The sequence below is a fragment of the Vigna unguiculata genome, chromosome 1 (genome assembly GCF_004118075.2).
Source record: "Vigna unguiculata cultivar IT97K-499-35 chromosome 1, ASM411807v1, whole genome shotgun sequence".
NCBI lineage: Eukaryota > Viridiplantae > Streptophyta > Magnoliopsida > Fabales > Fabaceae > Vigna > Vigna unguiculata.
The window spans coordinates 35,412,901-35,433,848 of record NC_040279.1 but is presented as its reverse complement, the minus strand read 5'-3'; the positions used below and the strand labels follow the sequence as shown (position 1 = coordinate 35,433,848).

Sequence of the window (20,948 nt, the reverse complement as noted above, 5' to 3'; positions counted from 1 at the left end):
AATCAAAATGTCAATACCACCTCATAAACTGAATACTAAGTTCAAAAAAACATAAAAATAATTTGTTTCTTAAATTACTATATATATCCTTAACCTAATTTGCACAGTTTAGTTTTCTTCTGCACCAAAATATACATGTTTCTCAATTATTTTTTCTATTAACACATATTTATCTTTTTAAAAAGTTATATATTATAAATTGATTGATGTTTTCCTCTAATGTTTTAAACCTGAATAAAATATACAATATCAAAGGGACTAAGATGTTAGAAAATAAGAGTAAAGTTGATATAAATTGTTTTCAAAGTGATTCTAAAATATGTGTAGTCAGTTATAAAAATAAATAAATCTTGGAATTTGTTGTGTTTTTAATAATTACATAAATGCATTAAAAATTAATACATGATTCCAAGGCAAATGTATTAGTATAGGGTGTTATGGGTATGAATGTGATAGGTTTACATCGAAGTGTATAGACATTTGAGCATTTCGATGAGATCCTTTCATCAGTCGGCGTGACAGCGGCCAGTCGAATGAAGAAGAAATTACTTCATCTCATGCGGTGGAGTTTGACATCGTCTGTGAGAGAATTTATGAGTTGTTATTCGTGGAGTTATGTTGAAGGTTTTTTTATACACGTGTTGACTGCACGTGTCACTCAGATAAATCTCAATTAGATGAACAATATCAATCTTTCTTTCAAATTTTAAGATTTTTTATTAATATATATCCAAGATTCCTTTATAATTGAATTAGTATAAGTTATATTTTCTTCAAATATTTATCAATTTACATTTTTTTTTACCAAAAAAGTTTGGGAAATAGTTAAGCTAAATGAATTAAAGTTTTTCTCAGAATATTTATGGGATCAAAGTTACTGTTAAACACTTTAATGTTAAATAGTAAAGGAATTTTCGAACAACATCAATTTACAATTTTTAATTAATTTAATTAGTTTTATTAAGAAATTAAAACTAGTGTAAAGATCTTATATAATATATTCTTTTATATATTTTGTTCTCAGTGGCTTTAAAATATTTGTTTAGTTACTTTGTCTCTTGTAATATACTATTAAAAAATTTTAATATATTAAATAAAAAATATTATTCTTACTAATTAACTAAAATCAAATTTATCACACACAAGTAATTGAATTAATCATAATGAAATATAATTTATATTTGAATGATATTTTTTTCATCAAAATTACTATATAATTTACTAAATTTTAACGTTAATTGTTTTGTTTAATGAATTATTAAAAACTATACTTTATTTATATATCAATTTTTATATTAAAAAAATTATATAATCATAATATTTTAATAAATAATAATATAAATAAATTATTTATGAATATAAATAAATAAATATTGTGTGTCATACATAATTACGAAATGTATAAAAATAAACATTATCACTTAGTGGAAATATATGCATATTTTTTATGATAATAAAAAATAATAAAATATTAAGATTAAAAAATATATTATGGTAAAATTAATAAAATAATTATTTTAATTTAAATAAATTTTTATTTTAATAAATAATAATATAAACAAAACTTTTATTTATGAATATAAATAAATACAAAATTGTGTGTCATACATAATTAGGAAATGTGATGTTATATAAATAAACATTATCACTTAGTGAAAATATAAGCTTATGATAATGAAAAATAATAAAATATTAAGATTAGAAACAATATATTCAATTTAAAAAAAAAAGTTACCTATAATAAAATAGTTATTTTAATTTAAATAATTTTTTATTTAATGAATAAAATTAAAAAAGTACTCATTAAATAAACTTTAAATAAAAATTATCAAAAAATCTCTCTCTCTATATATAAGTATAGATTACAAAATAATTACTAATACATTTATTTTATCTTCATATTGTAAAAAATTATATAAACTTTATAAACTTAATTCTAAAATGTTTAAACAATAAACATTGGGTTTAAACTATAGATATAGAATTTATTTATCATTTGAATATAACTTCTTACTAAGAAGATATTACATGATAGAATAATATATTAAGTTAAAATATTTCATGTTCACAAGACATTCAATTAGATAACAATAAAATATATTAGAAATTATGTTAAATGTTAATTTTGTGTTAAAATTGTATATATTTATCTTTTAACTTTTTTAATTTATTTTATCAAATATAAAAAACACAATTTAATATTTTATTTATATAGTTATTTTTATATTATATTTTAAAATTATATTTAATATCTCAAAATACTTAATATTATTATATTTTAATATTATAATCTATAACAATATATAAAAAATACTCTCTTTTGTGTCTACATCTTGTTATTCCCAGTTTTACTCTTAATATTATTTTAAAAATTAATTATTTTATAAATAGTTTACCTTTAAATGTCATTTTTTTTACAAACTTTTTTTGTTTTAATTTTAAAAACCGATCACATTTTACTTTTCTAATTTTATATTAAACAATTTTAAAAATTAATTATATTTTGTTTATTGATTTTATCTTAAATTTTTATGAAAATTAAGTAATTATATAATTTCAATTCATATGTCACATTAATTAGCATATAAATTAGTATTAACAATTACACAAATTTTATTTATAGTTAATTTTTATTAAAATTATAAATAAATTTTATAAATATGATATTATGATTCAAATGTTTTTGTCTGAAAATATTTAAATAGAAAAAATTATATTTTATATGTTATTTATTGTTGTAATTTAAATATATGAGTATTAAAATAGAGTGAGAAAGAATGTGTATCAGATGACAAATAGAATAGAATAAAGGAGGGGATACATGTTAAAATAACATTATTACACTATTATATTGCGCTTATATGATTTTTTAAATATGAATGATATTATATTAGTATGTGATAATAACGTAATGTTATTAAGTTAATATATAAAATAAATTTATATTTATTAAAAATAAAGTGAAATGAATAGAAAAATTAATTATTAATGAATAAAAAAATAAACAATTTTATAGAAAATAAGTAAAAATATCCTTTAATTTTCAAAAATTTAATAAATAATTATATTATAAATGGTAGAATTGATTATAAAATATGGAGAAAATCCTTTTTATATATTACTATAGATAATATCACAGATAATCAGAAAATATTGTCACTAAATCTTAACAAAAAAACTACTAATTACAATATTATTCAATTATATATTTTTATATACTAAATGGATCCTTCATTCATAAAAAAAAAAATCTATAAAGATTTATAGTAAAAATTGTGTAAACACAGGTAAAATATATTTGTAAATGGTCCATGAAGATATGTTTTCATTGACCAGAATAGAGTATTCAATTTTAAAACCCAATTCAGGTAAAATAAATTATTATATTTTTATAGATTGTCTACTAAATATTTTATTTTAAATTAAATTAAATTTCTCAATTTTAATTAATTCAATTTTAATATATTATTTAAAATAATTATATACAATATGTTTTGTTAAAAATATATATAAATAAATAAAATACGTTATTATCATAAAATTAATTAAAAAATTATTATTTAATTTTATAAAATAAAATTTCATATTAAATTTAATTATATTTTTTTAATTTTAAATTTTTTAAATCTCGTCCCCGTGCATTGCACGGTGTAAATCACACTTTTAAATATTGTTAAAATAATGAAAACATATCCAAATGATTTTTCTTATTTTTGGGGATTAAAGAGTCAAACTTATATTTTATAGCCAATAAAGATTGAAATCACACTATTTGATTATCATAAAAAAATTGCTAAATCTATATTTTCTTTTTTAAATCTTGGTATATCTTTTATATTGTTGAGAATCAAAGTGTGAGCCTAAGTCTCACATTGAGTAAAAATGAACAAGTTGAGCATCATATAAGGAATTAAGGTCTATAAACTCATCGTCTTAAGTAGCTAAATCTTCTTTTGTTGAGGCTAGATGTAATAACTAAACTCTCTTGTATATTTTGATTATACTTATATATAATGTTATATTACTCATTTCCATCGATGTTTACTTTCATGATTATTGTTTATTGTGACTTGATAAATCATAAAATAGTTGAAGTTGTAAGAGGTTGAAAAACCTTATTACCTAGGATAAGATAATCAATAAATCATTTGTATAGACACGGAAAATAACTTATTGATCATCTTTAAATCTTTGACCTTAACGAAAGTTTGTTTGATTTAGTTGACAAGTAATTATAATTCAAAGGGATATAGTTAGGGTTTGCTCTAAAATATTGGAGTATAACTTTTTATGATAAGGATTGATGACAAATGAAGAAAAGGAAAACTCTTTATTTTTTTAACTTAATGAAACAATAGAGTGTGGTAGTGAAGTTTAATCCCAAGAATATCCATATCATCTATTTCTTCTCATTGTAGCATTTAGTTTTAACTTCTCTAAGATTATTATTTTTATTTGATCCCACTTCATGATTTATTGTGTAATTTATGCTTAGTGATATAAAGTTAGTGTGGTTCTTAGTATTACACCTAGTCCACTTGCATAAAGTCAACAATATGCTATTGAAATAAATAAAAAATATTTAAAGAGTTTCTCGTTAGTTAGCAATGGAATATAAGGATATCTTTTAAAATAAAACTTAATTATTAAAGATTCAAAAGGGAAAAATATTTTAAAGTTCAAATGAAAGGCAAAAGCTTTGCCTAGGACTTCACATACCAAGAACACACCAGTGCAGTAAGAGCTTTCTGCCCCGGTTATTTTCCACATTTTGCCTCGGTCTGGAATCGAGGTATATTGGGGCGAGGCCTAAAGGTACACCTTTTGGCCTCGGTTATCACCCGAAGCCATAGACCCAGTTTTATGCCTCGGTTGTTTTAAAACCGGTGCCATATACACAGCTTTCTGCCTCGGGTCAGTTAGGACCGAGGCCATAGGTGATAAATATTTTTTTTTTAATTCAAATTTTCGCAGGCCACCAATTTTCACCACAACTTGATATGCATACTCCCCCTCTCCGACAACATCCCGTAAAACGCCACCTGCGCGCCCTGTCTCATTGCCGTTGGCGCGTGCAGGCACTGCTCCGCAAGCAAAACCACCTCCGCGTACCTCGCTGCAAGCCCCGCTCCGCCCACCGTCGACGATGGCGCAAGCCTCAAAACCCTATTGGTAACTCCGTTAAAGGAACCCATGATAATATTAATTAAAACCCAAACAACATTCAAGCAATGGGTCCAAGAATGGATAAAACAGAGAGAGGAGAAACGGGGTTGAACCTCGAAGGCACCAGCGGCCAATGGCTGTTTAGGGCTCAGGTGCAGTCAACCCTCTTTGGTACGCCGTGAACGAGAGAAAGGATGCGAAACGTGCAGAGACACTCTTGTCTTTGAGCTTGGTGCAGAGAGAGTTTGGCGGCGCAAAATTGCACAGCGGTCACAGTGGCGCACGATAATGGTGAACGACTAGAGTCGGTGCTATCGTCGTCGTTGCAGGTTTCGTCGGAAGCTCGCCACGGGATGCGGACGGTGAAGGAGGAAGAAAGGGAAAGTGAAGGAAGGGCTTCGCGGAGAGAGAGAAAGAGAGAGAGAGAGAGAGAGAGTGGAATTGCAGAGGCGCGCGGGGAGGAAGAAGGGTTCGCGAATTTTGAACTCTAAATAAACCCTATGGCTTCGGTTGTTAGAGGAACTAAAGCCATTGACCCCTTTTGGCACCGGGTCTCCTTGGACCGAGGTCTATACCCCTGACTTCCAGCCACTTTTTGGCTTCGGGCCTACTGGACCGAGGCCTATACCCCTCTTTGGCACCAGTTTTGGGCGAACCGGGACCTATACCGCTCTTTGGCTTCGGGTATTTGGAGAACCGAGGCCTAAAACTTGACTCTAATTGCAAAAATGTCACCGCGCCATTATATGCTTCGGTTTCTGGCCAACTGAGACATATAAGGCGAGGTAAAATAGAAATTCTGCACTAGTGACATGTTGCAATACACAAAGAGGTTAACAATATAATGCTTTAGCACGAGAGATTAGGCCATTTTAATTGTCATGATCTAATGTTTATAAATGATAACATTATTGTAAATAGGGATGGCAACGGGGCGGGGTGGGTACGGGTATCATGATCCCATCCCCATCCCCATAATAAAAATTCATCCCCATCCCCATCCCCAAACCCAACGGGTATACAACTTTTGACCCATCCCCATCCCCACCGGGTAACGGGTATTTTCTTATACCCATACCCATACCCATTTTTTTATTGTTCCATATATCAATTAAATATTTTTTATAAAAAAAATTTAAAAATCACACCAACGGAATCATGATACTATCAAAATATTCAATATTAAAATAACATACTCTTTTTGATTTTCATGATGTCAAATATTAAGAAAAATATTATAATAGTATAAATCTCAAATTAAAGTATCAAATAACAACTAAATAAAATTCAAATAATTATATAAAAGCTAAAAAATTACACATTACTAAAATTTTATAATAACCAAAATATTTATTAATTTTACAAATGATCAGTGGTTTCATTTGCATTCGATCCACCTACACATAGAAAAAAAATGAAAAATTAGATATGATATAATAATTGAAATTGAAAATTTTAATTACTAGAATATAATGTACCTTCTTCATCAGATTCATTTTCACTCATGAGAACATCTTTTCCTTTTAATTTTTTAACACCTACAAACACCAAATGTAGAATATTAGATGAGAATTCACAAAAAATACTAACAAAAAATATTAATAAATTTGAGTAACTTACCTAGATGGTTTGAGTTCCATATCCAACTTCTTGTACACATCAAAGCCTCTATAGTAAATAATTAAACATTATCATGAAACAAAAAATAAATAATAAATAAAATTATCATAAAGGAGTAAAGATAATTAAATGTGTGACCCAAATTTGAGAATATCCATTTGAACATAACATAACGGAAAAAAAATGTATAATTAAGATTATGATAAAAGGAAAAGTACCTTGAAGATCTGCTTAAACCTTAAAGAACAAGCCAAACAATTAAAAGAGAGTAAAAAAGTGTATAACCAAAGTAACAAAAAGAAGAGCTACAAAATAAGAGTCAAACATTTTCATGAAAATAAATAAATAAATAAAGATAATCAAATGTGTAACCTAAAAATTATTTCATAGAATGAAATTGAGGAACACCTATTTGAACATAACCATGTACAGAGAGTAAAAATTATGTAATAAGAAGAAGAAAAATTACCTTCAAAATTAAATCTTGAAAAACAAACCAGACAATTGAGAGAGTAAACAAAGTGTATAACAAAAAACAAAGAGAATGAGAAATATGTTATATATATATATATATATATATATATATATATATATATATTATATTATATTATATTATAATTATATTACTATGTATATATATATATATGTGTGGATATCTTATGTTTATATATATATATATATATATATATATATATATATTATTTATATATATTATATTATTATTACTATGTATATATATTATATGTGTGGATATCTTATGTTTATATATATATATATATATATATATATATATATATATATTTATAGATATATATTTATTTTAAGTATATATTATATTATATTATATAATAATATAAATATAATAATATATATTATATTATTATGTATATATATTATATGTATATGCGTAGATATTTTATGCTTTTATATATATATATATATATATATATATATATATATATATTTCTTTTAAATTTTTATAAATTTGTCATGTTATAAATTTGTTTATAAAAGATCTCACTAGTTAAATGATTAATTTGTTTTATACGTATATATTATATATATTATATTATATTATTATGTATATATATTATATGTATATTATATTATATATTATATTATATTACATTATATTATATGTATATGTGTAAAATATATATATATATATATATATATAAGTATATTTTATTTATATGTATATATATATATTATATTATATTATATTATATTATATTATTTTATGTGTAAATATATTATTTATTTATATATATTTTTTAGATTATTTAATAAATTATAAATAGTTTAGTAATTTAAGCGGGGACGGGTATTTGGGCGGGTATATATATATCCCCATCCCCATCCCCATCCCCAGTTGAAAATTTCGGGTATTACCCATACCCATACCCATACCCAGTCAAAGCGGGGATTCCCCGTCAAAACGGGGACGGGTTCGGGTGATACCCACGGGCACGGGTTTATTTGCCATCTCTAATTGTAAACAAGATTTATATTTTCCTCAAATAAGATTTAAAGAGTTACACAGGTTCTGCAATTAATACATATTGAAGTTAGAAGATCCACATATACACTATATTTGAATGATGGTAAGTATTATATTATATTCCTTAATACTAACATAATTTTTATTTATTTATTTTATGAAATTTAAATTTGTAGTGACCGACACTTCTTGGATTTTCAAAGTTTTGATGGAAAATAAAAGCAAGTGAAAGTTGAAAGTGACTCAATTTGGCATTGAATTCAATTGTGAAAAAATGTAATAAATTTTGTGAAGATTTCTATTTAACACCAATTAATAGCACTATGCACCTCTTAGCACGAAGAATAATCATGGAAGTGGCTAAGTTAGATATCATAAGGTTGTTGTTGGCTCTTGTTGTATAAAATGAGTGATTCATGCTCTTGAATGTATATTTAAAAATCTTGATTGAACAACTAGAAGGTTTTTTCCATGGGAGGACAATAAGAGAAGGTGTATAAATATGTAAAACTGTAATTTTTTCTCCTATTGTATTAAAAATGAAATAAATTAATATAATTAGATTTGACCTCTGTACAAATCAAAAACACATTTTCCCTATTAAGTCTAAACATTTTGGATCATAAAAAGTATGTTACATTAATTAAGCATTTCCTGACGAAGTGATCATGATAACCAGTACTTTGATGATTCTCTCTCACTTTTCCCATCATTGATCTTCAAACCTTCATTGACTTTTGTCTTCTAACAAAATCCATTTACAGATCATCTACTTATTGTTTGTGCTGATGACGCAAAAGTGGTCACAAGAAACATGTTGTCTCTTGGACATTATTGATACTGCACGGATTCCAAGTCACTAAATAATATAATAATATCTCTGCATTTCTTTCGTGTTCTACTTTTAAGTTTTCTTTATTTCCTCCTCTCTTTATGGTTATGTCGTTTTGTAGAGTTATCATTATTGCATCTGCATCCTTTCTAGCCATTTGTTCTATTCTGAATTCTTTTTTAAAGTGACCGTGCAGTGCAGCTCGAGAAGTCTAGGTCAACAAAAACGTAAAATGATATGAAATGAAGTAATTTGTTTTTAGTTAAATATGTTTTTATGTTTTAGATTTTGATGAAAAATTAAAATTTATATACTTTTATCTTTAAATTAAAAAAATAATGAATATAATTATTTAAATCTAAATATATTAAAAACATTTAACATATCAAATACATTTTTTAACAAAATGAAATTGTGTCAAATTATATAAATAATTTAATTGTTAACATGAAATATACGTTTAACACGTAAAAAAATAGTTAATATACTAAGATTAAAATGATTATATTTATTTATTTTTTAAGTTTAAAAATTAAAATATATTAAAATTTTGAATAATATTTTAATTTTATATTAAAATTTAGAGATTAAAAATATATTTAATTTTTTAATAGATAAGGATAAAATGTATATATTACGGAAATGTAGTTGTCAAGTTTTTTCTTACTCATTGCTGATAATTTATACATAATATTCAGAGTATATTCTTCATTAAGTATATAATGTTAATATTGTGGAATTTAATTTATTCAATAGTTTAATACTGTGATATGTGATTCTCTATTTTGTTATGTAAATAATCCTATGTAAAACTTGATATGCATACAAAAGTAAAATACTCAAGTCCTGTTCTTTTGAGGAGATATACTATTCAAGAGAATTTAAGAGGAAGGCATGGAAGGTGATCACCTTGCTCTTTTTGAGATAATGCAAGGGAATAACAGAGATGGAATAGAGGGATGGCTAAAAGATTCCATCCCTCTACTTTTGGAGAGATTAGAAAGTGATGGATACAAAATTACCATTTTATCTTCATCAATTTTTTTACACGTGTTTAAATTAATTTTACAATTTCTTTTAATCGTGTTTAATATATCAAAATCTATTTATATGTTTAATTTTGTAATTTGTCTATAAATTTATCTTTTAATCTTAAATTATTTTGTTAATAATTTTTTCAATAAAATTTTGTTTTCAATTATTTGTTAATCATTTAATGAAATAGTAAAAAAATGATTTTTATTTATTCTAGTCTTTCAATTTTGATATGTTTTTTTCTACGCGCCATGTGAAAATATTATTTATTTTAATCATTAGGGATATTTTGGTAATCTCATTTTTTTATCTATTAAATATTTTTTTAATATGTCATATTACTCAATTCAATCACAAATTTTCACGAATTTCACTTTCTAATCTATTCTAAAATCCCTTAAAAAGAACAGCATCAACTTCATCCTCTAATCCTTTCCATCTCTTCCTCTTCCTTTCCTTCTGATCCTTCATCTCAAAAGAACAGAGTCTCATAGTCTAATGGTGAATGTAGTTATACATATTATTGAATCACATTAAATTTTTGTGTCGTTTATTTTTTATTTTTATTTTTTTGTCTTTATTGTCATGTTATTAACAAGATACACGAGGATGAAGCCACCAACCATGGACAATGGCCTCTAATTAGAACACGTTTAGTTTAAGAGTTCAATCAATACTCGTATAACATTCTTTTTTTATGGAACCATACCTCATCCAAAAGTTTTAAAAAGTTACTTTTGACAAGCTTTCATCTGATTAGTCTAATGTTATAAACTTGTTTTGTTAATCCAAACCAGGTCATCCAGCATAAAAGCTTCCATAAATGGTAGTCATATCAAACATCTTCAGGTTTAGTGGGAAAAAGAAAAGCATGAGGTGAGAGATCATAACAACGATTGGACCTTATTATTAAGATAAGATCACGCTCAAGTCCTTGAGAAAGTTTGCATAACGTGAAGAACGGTATTTTCGTTCTTAAATAACGAAAGCACCTTTAGCCTTCACTTTAAAACCTAAAGCAACATGGACCTTCACTTTAAAGATCCTGACCTTACATTATACAGACACAAGTCCCATCAATGTTACAGCAAGAGCTACTAGGAGGTTGAAGACAAATCAAGCCCACCCAATTGCCTGTATGAAGGAGTAGGGGGAAGTTTTGGAGAAAGGTGAAGCATTTCCAAGGCCTGTGTTCTAAGTTCTGTAGGGTAGTCAGCAATACACCCAATTCTAGGTCCAGCTCCTGTTGACCACTTAAGAGAAAGTCTGTGTCCTAATTGGTAGGACTTCGAACCCTTCTTCGAATTGATTCTTTGCAATATTGCAGTCTTGGGCACCACAGTTTTCGGACTCTGAAGACCACCCGATAAAGTCCTTGCATAAGTAACAGTTTCAGATTGAGGATTTCCCTTAACTAAAGATGGAGCATTGGTGGCTCCCTCAGAGATTTCAGCCAGATGCAGTTTTCCAATGCTTTCTACTGTTTCTGCTCCTTCACTAATGTTATTGTTGTCCTCGTATATATCAGAATCTTCATTTGGCTTTCGCAACTGAAAACATGAATCATAATTAAGTGATCGCACCTAGTTTTCACTTTAGTTATTACATGTTTAGGCCTTGTTTACACATGACCATAAACACTATCTACTATATAACAAAAAAATTATGATATAACCCAAATCAGAAACAAAATATGATCAAGTTAAATAACCATCTTTTGGCTTGAAGATTTTCTGCTACAAACAACATTTAGACAAAATCTGTAACTATAGTGTACTACAGTTTTTAGTCTAACTTAAAATATCCTGATGCAGATACCTCAACTTGCTCAAGCTTGACGCCATTTTCCTTTAGATATGATAAGAAACCGTCTAGAGTGTCATCTGTTGGTCGGTAGTGTCCACTATAAGCAGAGATGGACTGAAAAGTCAAAGTCAAAAAATTTAGCAGGCAAATATCAGAAGCTATCACAATAATTGAATCATACAACCTACGAATCTGATTCACCTTAAGAATTCCATGCTCGGCCTCAAGCCTTCCAGCAGCTAACGTGGCTCCTCCAGCCAAAAAACTAGAATGGTGAAATAGTCCCTTCTTTTTCTATAAGGTTAATGCAATGTATTAGTGGCACAGTCAAGGACATGGAAGGTTGTACTTGAAGAAAATATGCAACTGAACTTGAACTGTTACCTTGCCTGCATAAAGTTTCTTAGAGGTACTCATTACAAATATCCACTTTGCATCATCACAGTTTTCATTTGTATGGAGTGCGTCTCCATAGTGCTTGTTGATAATTTTACCCTCACGCACAATGTATTCATACTGTTCTCTCTCTTGCTAAATTTGGAAAATGAGAACGAGAGACAAATGAATATAAAATTAGAGGAACGTGTGAAAAAGCAAGAATGCCAACCACACGCATCCAAAGCAAGAATAAGCACATACAGGTCCCAGATATTTAATGCAGTCTTTTTGAAGCTTTGATCGGGAGCATTGTTCAAGATCAAGATTCTTCCCGTTTCCCAAATCCAACCTGCAGGAGAAGAAATAAATATTTAAGTGACTCAAACCAAGCAATGTCCTCTGGTTTCTCCCCTTTTTCATATTGCTCTGTATCTTAACGCCACTATGATAAAGCCGTGTGTTAAGATAAGGGACAAGGAACAAAACTACAAAGCCTTATTCTAACCATAAATTAGATATAAAATGTATTGCAATTTCCAATTCCACAATACTAGTAATTTGCAAATGAAGCACTGTCTTATTTGAATATAAAAGCATAATTAATCAGTGATAGTACGGAGAAACTTGAGGGGGCTGTCTGATCACAAGAAGATTCCCATGTTCCCACAATGGAAACACCAAAATAACAACATACTTATGAGTTACATATGATGTTGTTTGTCGGAATAAAGCTTGTAACTACCAAGATATCGGCTAAAGGATTCAACTTTTTACTGAAACGGGCACATGCAGGTGAAAATATTTGTGCACATAAAACACACGGTCAATAAAAAATTGTGCTTACACAATTTTCACCTATCCCAGGTTAATTTTAACCAGAGGTAAATAAGAATAGCAACCTTTCTTTCACTCAAGCAAAACATCTTACCAATAAAAAAATGGTTGACCAGCGTCAGATTTACACCATTCTTTATGGTAGTATTGCAAGTTGTGCCCATAGCGATGTCGTGGATCAATCTACTTACACAATCAAAATTCAAATACATAACTATGATTCTTCAAGCACAGAAAAACATCAACAATATTTCAACAGAGAAAAAAAAAAAAACTCATTGGTCAAGAAATATATAGTAACAAGAATACACTCACAGCTTCGATCCAATGTTGAAAAGCCAACTTTTGTGCTTTGGAGTCCCTGGACAAACCTTTACCCACCTGCGCAAATAATTGAAGCCTATACACTATTAATTGGACTCTAGCTACTGTGTACCAGAATCATTAATAACATAGAGAAAACGGTGTTAAGACAGAAGCAATGAGATACCTTGCCAGCGTTCAACTTAACTCGGCTCCAGCGCGACGCAGCAGTTTCAGGCAAATTAAAGAAGGAAATGGTGCTGTGGTTCAACCTAACATATTCTATGGCTTGCCACCTTCAAAAATTATACACATAAATTATAAGTTAATCTCGGACCCTCATCACATATGATATTCATCCATTATGTGACACCTAATCAAATTTTGTTGTCATATATGTTAGGATGTTTTTTACGGTTGGAAAATTCAATATGAACAAGACATGAGCAAGATAATAATATTTTGTGGTAGAAGTATATAAATTAGAGTGCGTGCATGGATTCAGACCATAGCTCTTCCGCAACAACGGCCGAGTCGGCCAACCTGCGGCGGGTACGGTAACTCCGGTAGACCTTTTGCAGCTTGAGTGCGGCAGTGGCATGTCGGAGAGATGAGTGGTTTGGAGGGAAGTAGGTGTCGGTGGATTGGGAGAGAAGGTGGAATTGAAAAGTGGGGGAGAGAGAGTGAGTTTGAATCTCCATGGGATGGGAAGGAAGAAGCAACTGAAACAAGTGTTTGTGAGAGTGTTTTAAGGAGAGTAACTGTGTCAATGATTGTAGGGGTGACCACTCACTTCTCACTGCTTACTGGACATGGTCTTGCCTACGCTTTCAATCAAAGCTGGACAAGGGACACTTCATTTGATGGCCATTCAAAATCAAACACCACAATTATGATATGGGTTTTATTTTTCTTAAATAAATATAGGTGGTGTTAAGAAATTTATTTGTTAAAAAATATAAAATATTTGATTGTTGCATAATATGATGGAATTCTAGATTATGATTAAGCTTTGATATCTCTTCAATTTTTTCCTTTAAAAAGAATCCATAAAATCTATAATTTGGAAGACTTATTTGGAATGACTTGCTTCGAACTAGAAATGAACATACTCATCTTGACCTAATTTGGAATGATTTTTTTCTACCTAAGTTTGGGACAACTCGTCTCGAATTGAGTCTAAATTGACTCCACTCGATATGGACTCGGATAGATCGACGTAACATGAGCATGATCGATTGAGTTCAACCTTTGACTTAGGTTAACTAGGATTAATATGAGTTCATGCCAACTTGGCTCAATCTAGGCCTGAGCCTACTAATGTCGAACTCATCTCGACAAACTTGTCTTAATTTTGATTTAGCCAACTCACATCGACCTTAGTTTGATTGACTCACCTCAACCTCTCGATCTAGGCCAACTCACCTCAACATCGGTCTGGATCGATTCAACTAGACGTTGGTATGGGCCCACCCGGCTAGTTTTAGGTTCATCTTGACTCACTTATACTGACATGGTTTGGATTAACTTGACTTAACCTGACCCGACTTAGTTTGACCTTTGAGAAGAGCCAACTCAATTCAATCTTTAACCTGGACTATAACTCGGCTAACTCAATATTTAAATTGGTTTCTAAATTTAAATTAGAGACCTTAAACACTAATTATTTGGTAACTATGATCTTGATAGCTAATATTAGATATAAATGAAAACTTTAATTCACAAACCAATTATAATTTTTTTAGTTTATAAATTGATATATAAATTGATAACTATAATGACTAATATCTTTTTTCTCTTAAAATTAATTATTATTTAATGATTTTTTATAATGAAATTTAACATCACAAATTCAAATTTTAAGACATGCTAGTTAAATCGGTTGAATTTTATGATCTTTACATACGGAATTTTTCACAAGATTTAAAAGGAACAATATATATATATATATATATATATATATATATATATATATATATATATATATATATATATATATATATATATATATACTTTTTCTTATCATATAAATCAAAATAAAATTAACATTTATAAAAATATATTTTAAATACATATTCAGTGTCTTTTAATTTAGGTACATTCACTAAAATTAATAAAAATAACACATCATCATCGTCAATAACATGTTTTATATAACAAAAAATAGTTCAAAAAGTAATAAAGAAAAAAACAAGTACACATTAAGTTTATATTTATTTGTATGAAGAAAAAACACAATGTGAGAACCTAATAAATATATAAGTGATTATTTTCAAATTTTATTAAAAAGTTAAAATTTATAAAAGTTTTGTCCATACTTTTCTTCATGCATTCCTTTTCTCCTCTTCTCTTGTCTATTCCTCATAAAATATAACTCTTACTCATCTTTTGAAGATTGAAGTAGTGGAAACAAGATTTTTGCAACAAATTGTACAACATACTCTTAGCAATCTATACATATAGGTAAATGCAATTTTTTCTGTTAGGAGTCAATTCTGATTTTCAATGAAATTGCAATCTAATTCTTAGTAGGATTTTGTTGTATGTAGGATAAGCTTAAGTAGTGTGGGATGTCCAAAGAAAACATGGGTAGACTCCTCCTTTAAGGTCAGGAGAATTAATCATTTAGAATTAATTTTCTCTTCAAATGTTGGGTATCTATTTGGAAACTAAATTTGAGATTTATGTGTTTTGAAGTGTGTTTTAATGTGAGTATGAAAGGATTGGTCAATGTGATAGAAAATATGTGAATGTTATATGTGAATTTATGATATCTTTTTAGTGAAAATAAGTTATTATGTATAATTGAGAAAGAGTTTGTGATGATGAGAAAGAATGTATATGGTTCAAATATTGGTTGTGCAGTTTCTAATGCTTGAAGTATATTTTGGGAAAATTTATATTAAACAGTAGTATTTCATAGGTTTCATAGGAGTGAGTTGTGTGGATGTAATGTACATACATATATTTGAGTGAATATGATATCTTGTAACAACAAGTGATAGTGTTATGATCTCGAATTGTTTTAAAATTGGTTTACTGGATACCATTGGGCACCATGCCCGTTGGGCACTGTTGAATAAATTTTGGGAAGAATAGTCTTTGTCTTACTTTCACTAGGTGACATCTTTTAGTCTAAACTTTTATTAAAAGATTAAAAGTTAGATTTTTGCTTGAAGTAATGATTTGTTCTTGAGTCCAATAGTTATTTTCATGGGAAAATACAACAAGTTGTTTAAGATATTAAATTCTATTATAAGAGGATTCCGAGAATGAAACTATCTGACTCAACTAGTATCTTATTCACACAGAGTATGATATCTAGATGGTGTGAGTGAGAGATAGTGAGGTTAACCTCTCATAACTTAGTGAGGGACATTGGTTCTAGTGTTGGAACATCATTAAATTTGAGAACAAACGTGACAGGTGCAAAGTTTCACGAGTCAATTCATTACACTAGTTTTCCAGAAACCTATATCGGTTATTATATACGTTATTATGTACGTATAAATATACATATTTTTTTTGTTAAAGATGGTGGGAAAATTGTGAATGAAAATGAAGGTGTATTTTTTTGTTTTGCATTATTACATGTTGGACATTTAATCCTTCTTGACTAGATTGTTAAATAATATTTAATATATATTGTTAAATATGTAAGTTATAAATAATATTTATTTTGGTTGTAGGGTGTCATGAGTACGAGGAAAAGCTCCTCCATTGAAGGCTTTTCTTCCTCAAGTTATATGAGTGGTTCATGCACCTTCATCACTTGAGTCAATATGTATCTCTTTCGACCTTGATTCTTGTTAGACATCCTTTGAAGATGGTGATGAATGACAAAGGTCAAGAAAGAATAGAAGGGTTGGGAGGATACAAATAAGTCTCCCTACAATTCCCTAATGAGATATTGATTCTTGTTAGACCTCATTTTGAAGATGGTGATGAATGATGAGGGCTCAAGAAGAATAAAAGGATTAGAAAGGGTATAAATAGGACTCCTTGTGATTCTCTAATGAGGAGGATGACCTTTCTCATTGGTTGTTCTTAAAGGTATTTTTGGATCAAAATTATTTTTCAAAACAGTAAATTAAAAAACAAAATTACACTCTAAATTGAATGTCCTGAAAGGTATTTTTGGTTTTGGAAATACTTTCAGGAACATACAGTTAAAAGAACACATTATGAATTGAGTGTTCCAAGAAATATTTTTTGAATATGAAATACGTTCCAGAACGCTAAATCTGAAACATTTTTTTCAGATTAGAAAACCACTACTGCAGCAAAGGAGGTGCAGAGTCACGTAGGAGGTGAAGGTGCACAAACCACTAATGCAGGAAGACACAAGAGATGGAGGTGCAGGAAGACGTAGGGAACAACGAGGATGACGAAAATGTAGGAATTTACTTATGGGAAGAGAGGTGCAACGAATTCGAAGAGAGGATTGGAGTTGGAGGAACACACAAACGAGAGGGAGAGATGCAGCGCAAGGGAAAATGAAAGGAGAGATGTCTAGGGTTTTGACTTTCCCTCAGGGGTGCAGTTGGTTATTGTTTAATGGGTGCAGGAAACAAATGGGAGTGCAGGAAGAAATGCCCCATTATTGAATTGGACCAAAATTAATATGGGCATTCGTCGGGTCTTTCTTCCTACACCTCCAAGTATTTCTTCTGCACTTCCAAATTTTTTTAAATACCTAAAATACCCTTTGACTATTTAAGAAAACTCACGCACATCACACCCCCAACAATATTTTCGGAAGTCGACTTCCGGAAGTCAAAATATATGACTTCCAGAAGTCAAAATATATCACCGGAAGTCAATTTCCAGAAATCAAAATACATCACCGGAAGTCGACTTCCGAAAGTCAAAATATATCACCGGAAATTGACTTCCGAAAATCAAAAAACATTACCGGAAGTCGTAGGTAAAAAAATTAAGTGATTTTAAATATTTTTAAATCTTTTTAAAATTTATATTTTCTAACTTATTTTATTTTATTTTTCAAAACATATAAATTTAAAAGAAAAATTACTTTAAAAAAAAATAAGTAAAAAAACCTAAATAAATAATTGAAAAATAAAAATAAAAAATAATTTAAATTAAAATAATAAAACTTTAAATTAAAAAAAATGAAAAAAAAATATATATTTATATGAACCCGAAGTATATATATATATATATATATATATATATATATATATATATATATATATATATATTAAATATTAAATAAAATTAAAATGAAGGAGAATAAAATTTTATTTTTTGTTTTTTTATTTAAAGTTTAATACTGTCTTACTTTTACTTATTTTTATATTTATATTTGTTTTTTAGTATACTAAATAAAAATAAAATTATATATATAGATATTAATATTTTTTTAAATATTAAAACATAAAAAAATAATAATAAACTAAAGTTAAAATATATAAATTTTAAAAAGAATTAAAAATATTCAAAATAAATTTTGTTTTTTGGCTTACGGAAGTCAACTTTCGAAGAATGTTTTTTGATTTTCGGAAGTCAACTTCTGGGAATATTTTTTTTACTTTCGGAAGTCGATTTCTGGAAATATTTTTTGATTTCCGGAAGTCGATTTTCGATGATTCATTTTGATTTCCGAAAATTGACTTCTGGTGATATATTTTGACTTTTGGAAGTCGACATAATTTTGCGGGTGTGGTGTCTGTGGGTTTTCTTAGATGGTTAAAGAGTTTTTTTGAGAATTTAAAGAAAATTTGGAGGTGTAGAAGAAATTTTGGAGGTGCAGAAAGAAAGGGACGCGTTCGTTTAGGGGTAAAGGCCCATAATAACGTTTGTTGGGTCTATTCCAATACTAGTCCATCATTCGCGAACCCTAAACCCTATTTATGTAATTACGTAATACGTAACCTTTTATCTTCACTCTAAATCGCGCATTCTGTTTCTCCGTACTCGCATTCCGGCGCAAAATGAAGGTCATCGCCGCCTATTTGCTTGCCGTCTTGGGAGGCAATGCTGCTCCTTCCGCCGATGACTTGAGGGTCATCCTTGGATCTGGTACATATTTTTTTCCTTCTCGTTATTTTCTTCACATTTATTTTAAGTGATATATTTTACAATTTCATTCGATTTGATTTTGCTTTGAATTGTCGATGTTCAGTTGGAGCAGACGCGAATGACGACAATATCAGTAACTTCTTGTCCGAAGTCAAGGGCAAAGACATCGCCGAACTTATCGCCGCCGGTAGGGAAAAGTTGGCCTCAGTGCCTTCTGGCGGTGGCGCTGCCGTTGCCGTGACCGCCGCTCCCGGAGGTGGCGCTTCAGCTCCGGCAGCAGCGGAATCGAAGAAGGAGGAAAAGGTGGAAGAGAAGGAGGAATCAGATGACGTAAGATTTTCTTTCTTGTGCTTTTTCTAACCTATCGTATGAGTTGTATTTTTCTAGTTTTAAATTAAGGACAAATATTCCGATACCGATTTCGTTAGTTTTCAATTAAATTGTTAGTTTGAGAGGTATCTGATTTGTTTTTTGTTGTTGGTTTATTTTGCGATGCAGGATATGGGCTTCAGTCTCTTTGATTAATTGGTAGGTTTCTCAACCAGTGTTCGGATCATATTATCGACTTAGAGTTGCTTAGCTTTGTTCTTTTTTTGTTGAAGTAGCGTTCAAGTCAATGAATTGTGTTGCTGAATTATTTGAGTTATATATTGATGATGTTGAATTTTCATCCATGAATTACTTTATATATTTTATCCTTTATCCACTTTCTGTTGTTAGAATTCAGTATGTATGTAGGTACTACAATTAAAGATCATATTATTAAAAATTGTGATCAAGATTTTGAAGTACATTGCTGCGTATAATACTACTACTCCTGCAGAGTGTTTGATAACTGCAATCGTTTTTGTGCTGTTTTAAGTAAAACAGTTTTTTTTTTCAATCTTTCGTTCTCTATTATAGGAAGGAGTGATTGATATTTGTTTGCAAGTTTTCGTTGTTTCTACCTTCCCTGCTATTACGAAAACAAAATCCTATTTGTAAAGGAGTTCTACTCTATGCAAGTACCTTATCTTAATAATCTACTATGACTGGTTAAACATGTTGTCCCAAACATTTAGGCTCTTGGTAAGTCTGTAATGTTGGCTCCAAATATCACTGTCTCACCTAAGTTGTCGCCAGAGACACTGTAAAGGCTCAAAAGAGGCTTGTCATGAATTAACACAATAAGTAACAATGTAGTAAGCTGAGTCAAAGGTAAGAAGAATCTTTCACTAGGAGGAGCATTAGTAAAGAAGTGAGGATATATCTTCTAAGTAGCTTGATATTTCTGGATAAACTAGGAATCGCGTCAATTCAGTAGCTTGATATATAGCACACTTTTTTAAAAGTTTAAATTTGGTCACCTTGTTCGGAATTCAGTTCCCTTAAACTGAATTCTGAAATGCTTGTATCCTTTTCTTGTTTTTGTTTTGAGATAAGAATAATAAA

The 20,948-nt window shown here is 28.9% G+C and overlaps 2 protein-coding genes across 2 annotated transcripts; one reads left to right on the top strand and one right to left on the bottom strand.

The window, feature by feature from the left end:
• Positions 1-11,031: 11,031 nt before the first annotated feature.
• Positions 11,032-14,294, bottom strand: LOC114174054 (IQ domain-containing protein IQM3-like). Its single transcript, XM_028058799.1, has 9 exons — positions 13,983-14,294; positions 13,663-13,771; positions 13,488-13,553; positions 13,267-13,355; positions 12,600-12,687; positions 12,345-12,491; positions 12,162-12,254; positions 11,973-12,074; positions 11,032-11,704 (listed from the first exon to the last, which is right to left on the bottom strand). Exons 1-9 carry the CDS (start codon positions 14,174-14,176, stop codon positions 11,252-11,254), a joined length of 1,341 nt encoding a protein of 446 aa, XP_027914600.1. The 5' UTR covers positions 14,177-14,294; the 3' UTR covers positions 11,032-11,251.
• A 5,042-nt stretch (positions 14,295-19,336) lies between these two features.
• Positions 19,337-20,308, top strand: LOC114178262 (60S acidic ribosomal protein P2-2-like). The gene is made up of 3 exons (XM_028064074.1): positions 19,337-19,517; positions 19,621-19,847; positions 20,016-20,308. Exons 1-3 carry the CDS (start codon positions 19,430-19,432, stop codon positions 20,040-20,042), a joined length of 342 nt encoding a protein of 113 aa, XP_027919875.1. The 5' UTR covers positions 19,337-19,429; the 3' UTR covers positions 20,043-20,308.
• Positions 20,309-20,948: the final 640 nt, after the last annotated feature.

Excerpts from the sequence above, each read along its gene's own strand:
- LOC114174054 (XM_028058799.1), bottom strand. The coding sequence starts at position 14,176 with ATGGAGATTCAAACTCACTCTCTCTCCCCCACTTTTCAATTCCACCTT. Across the intron at positions 13,554-13,662 it reads TTAAGTTGAACGCTGGCAAG|GTGGGTAAAGGTTTGTCCAG; the intron begins GTATCTCATTGC and ends TTATTTGCGCAG. Across the intron at positions 12,255-12,344 it reads AGAAACTTTATGCAGGCAAG|AAAAAGAAGGGACTATTTCA; the intron begins GTAACAGTTCAA and ends TTAACCTTATAG.
- LOC114178262 (XM_028064074.1), top strand. The coding sequence starts at position 19,430 with ATGAAGGTCATCGCCGCCTATTTGCTTGCCGTCTTGGGAGGCAATGCT. Across the intron at positions 19,518-19,620 it reads GAGGGTCATCCTTGGATCTG|TTGGAGCAGACGCGAATGAC; the intron begins GTACATATTTTT and ends GTCGATGTTCAG. Across the intron at positions 19,848-20,015 it reads AGAAGGAGGAATCAGATGAC|GATATGGGCTTCAGTCTCTT; the intron begins GTAAGATTTTCT and ends TTTGCGATGCAG.